This window comes from Chanos chanos, chromosome 4 (assembly GCF_902362185.1).
Source record: "Chanos chanos chromosome 4, fChaCha1.1, whole genome shotgun sequence".
NCBI lineage: Eukaryota > Metazoa > Chordata > Actinopteri > Gonorynchiformes > Chanidae > Chanos > Chanos chanos.
In genome coordinates this window covers 5,715,065-5,716,930 of record NC_044498.1, presented here as the reverse complement: position 1 = coordinate 5,716,930, position 1,866 = coordinate 5,715,065, and the positions used below count along the sequence as shown (strand labels likewise).

Below are 1,866 nucleotides of genomic sequence, written 5' to 3'. Positions count from 1 at the left end.
TTCGGGAGGGAAAATGGAATAAAATTCCCACTCTCCTAGTAAGAGTGTAGGAATACAATGGACTTTTGGCATGCTGCTCAAACTTTTGCCTTTTCTGTGCCTCATCAGCAGTCATACTCACCTTTGCTAAGCTTCACTGATTGTGACGCATGTGTATTTCCTGAGAAACATACACACAAACTGTATCTGTACTTTCATTTTTCCTTCAAGATGACAACTGAGATATTCCTCAACATGACAAGTGACGTAACACCCTGTGAAGGAGAGATGAAGCTGTCCGCCGTGGAACTGTGGAGTGTGTGAGTATGTTTTGGGCGTGTGTGTGTGATTGTGTGTGGTCTTTTCTAATAGCAGTGTAAGCATACTGAATGATGCTGAATTACAGACTGTTTTTTTTTTCTGCAGCTGTTGTGTTTCAGAGGGAATAATTAAAGACAGAGATCTCTTTAATTATCAAAGCTTTAACGATGGAAATTGTTTATTATCATTTACAGAATTAAATGTGTCTAAGGATTAGAGTGTAATGCAATATTCATCACTGTGACACACACACACACTATGGTGAATTTCAGCAGTGCCAGATAACAAAAACATGACTGTCAAGCATACCTTACCCACAGGCCAAGCAACTGTATCGCTATCAAGGCTTACTGTGACACAAGACTGACACCTAGTGTTGACATGGAGGAACTACGGCAATGTTTCTTATACCGTGGTAATAAGATTGTAATTACATATTTAAAAACTCATCTGTACTAATACATAACAACGTTGTTTTCACAGTATTATCAGCAGGACAAATACAAACAAAAGAAAGCCAGGCAGAAAAGGTGTTTTTTTTTTTGCATTTTAATGAGGCAAAATCTTCACAGAGGATCTCAACACAGATGATTGGATTCCTTACTCAGCAACAACAACAACAAAAAATGCTTGTAGCAATTAAGTGCTACACTTCATCACTTCAAACAAAACCTAGGAACAAACCACATCAAGAGCTTTCAACTGAATAGCCATTCTAGTGTCTGACACCACCTCCATTTATAAATTAGTCAGTTATGAACGTCGCATAAACCAGTTGTTTGAATGTGTTTGTGTGTGTGTGTGTGTGTGTGTGTGTATGTGTGCGTGTTTACATGTTAAAGCTTTGTAGAGCTGATGAGGAGAGAAACCGTGTTTATCTGTCTGCATGCGTGACCATGAAACACATTTGAAAGAGCTGACTTGGTGAGGAGTTGTGTTTGTTTGTGTGTGTGTGTGTGTATGTGTGTTAGAGAGCTTTACTTTGTGTGTGCGTGCGTGTGTATTGGAGAGCTTTGAAGGTCTGATGAGGTGGGTAATTGCACACATGTGTTTGAATGTGTGTGTGTGTGTTAGAAAGCCTTAAAGAGCTGATTGGGTAGATAGCCCAGGTGTAAGAAAGAGGTCTGTGCTTCTCTCTCCAGGCTGGCCAATTCCTGCACGGTGGGGGCCAGCACATCCACATGGCCTTTATACAGACCCCCTGCAAACAGAGAGAGAGAGAGAGAGAGAGAGAGAGAGAGAGAGAGAGAGAGAGAGAGAGAGAGAGAGAGAGAGAGAGAATGTGAGTAAGTATAAAATGGCTAAGTAGTTTTTTTTTTTTTACGAGGAAAAAGAACACACGCAGAAATACACGTACACCATCTGGAGAGAACACCGCATCTCACAGACACACAGACACACCCACTAACCTCCTCCAGTTCTACGTTGGCCATACGTGACTTTGCCATCAAACTCATCTACAGGGACTTTGATATCTGGCTCACATTGAGTGATGGTACACTTCAGATGTTCCTCTATCTCAGACAGCAACTGACAGAGAAAAAGAGAGAGAGAGAGAGAGAGAGA

General features: G+C 41.1%; 1 protein-coding gene across 1 annotated transcript in view; it reads right to left on the bottom strand.

Annotated features, from left to right (window-relative positions):
- Positions 1-852: 852 nt before the first annotated feature.
- Positions 853-1,866, bottom strand: part of ddx1 (DEAD (Asp-Glu-Ala-Asp) box helicase 1) — a 7,797-nt gene continuing 6,783 nt past the window's right edge. Inside the window, exons 25-26 of the mRNA XM_030770639.1 lie at positions 1,710-1,830; positions 853-1,501 (exon numbers count right to left, since the gene is read on the bottom strand). Of these exons, the coding sequence (XP_030626499.1) occupies positions 1,371-1,501; positions 1,710-1,830 (252 nt within the window). The 3' untranslated portion in view covers positions 853-1,370. The remainder of the gene's footprint in view (positions 1,502-1,709; positions 1,831-1,866) is intronic.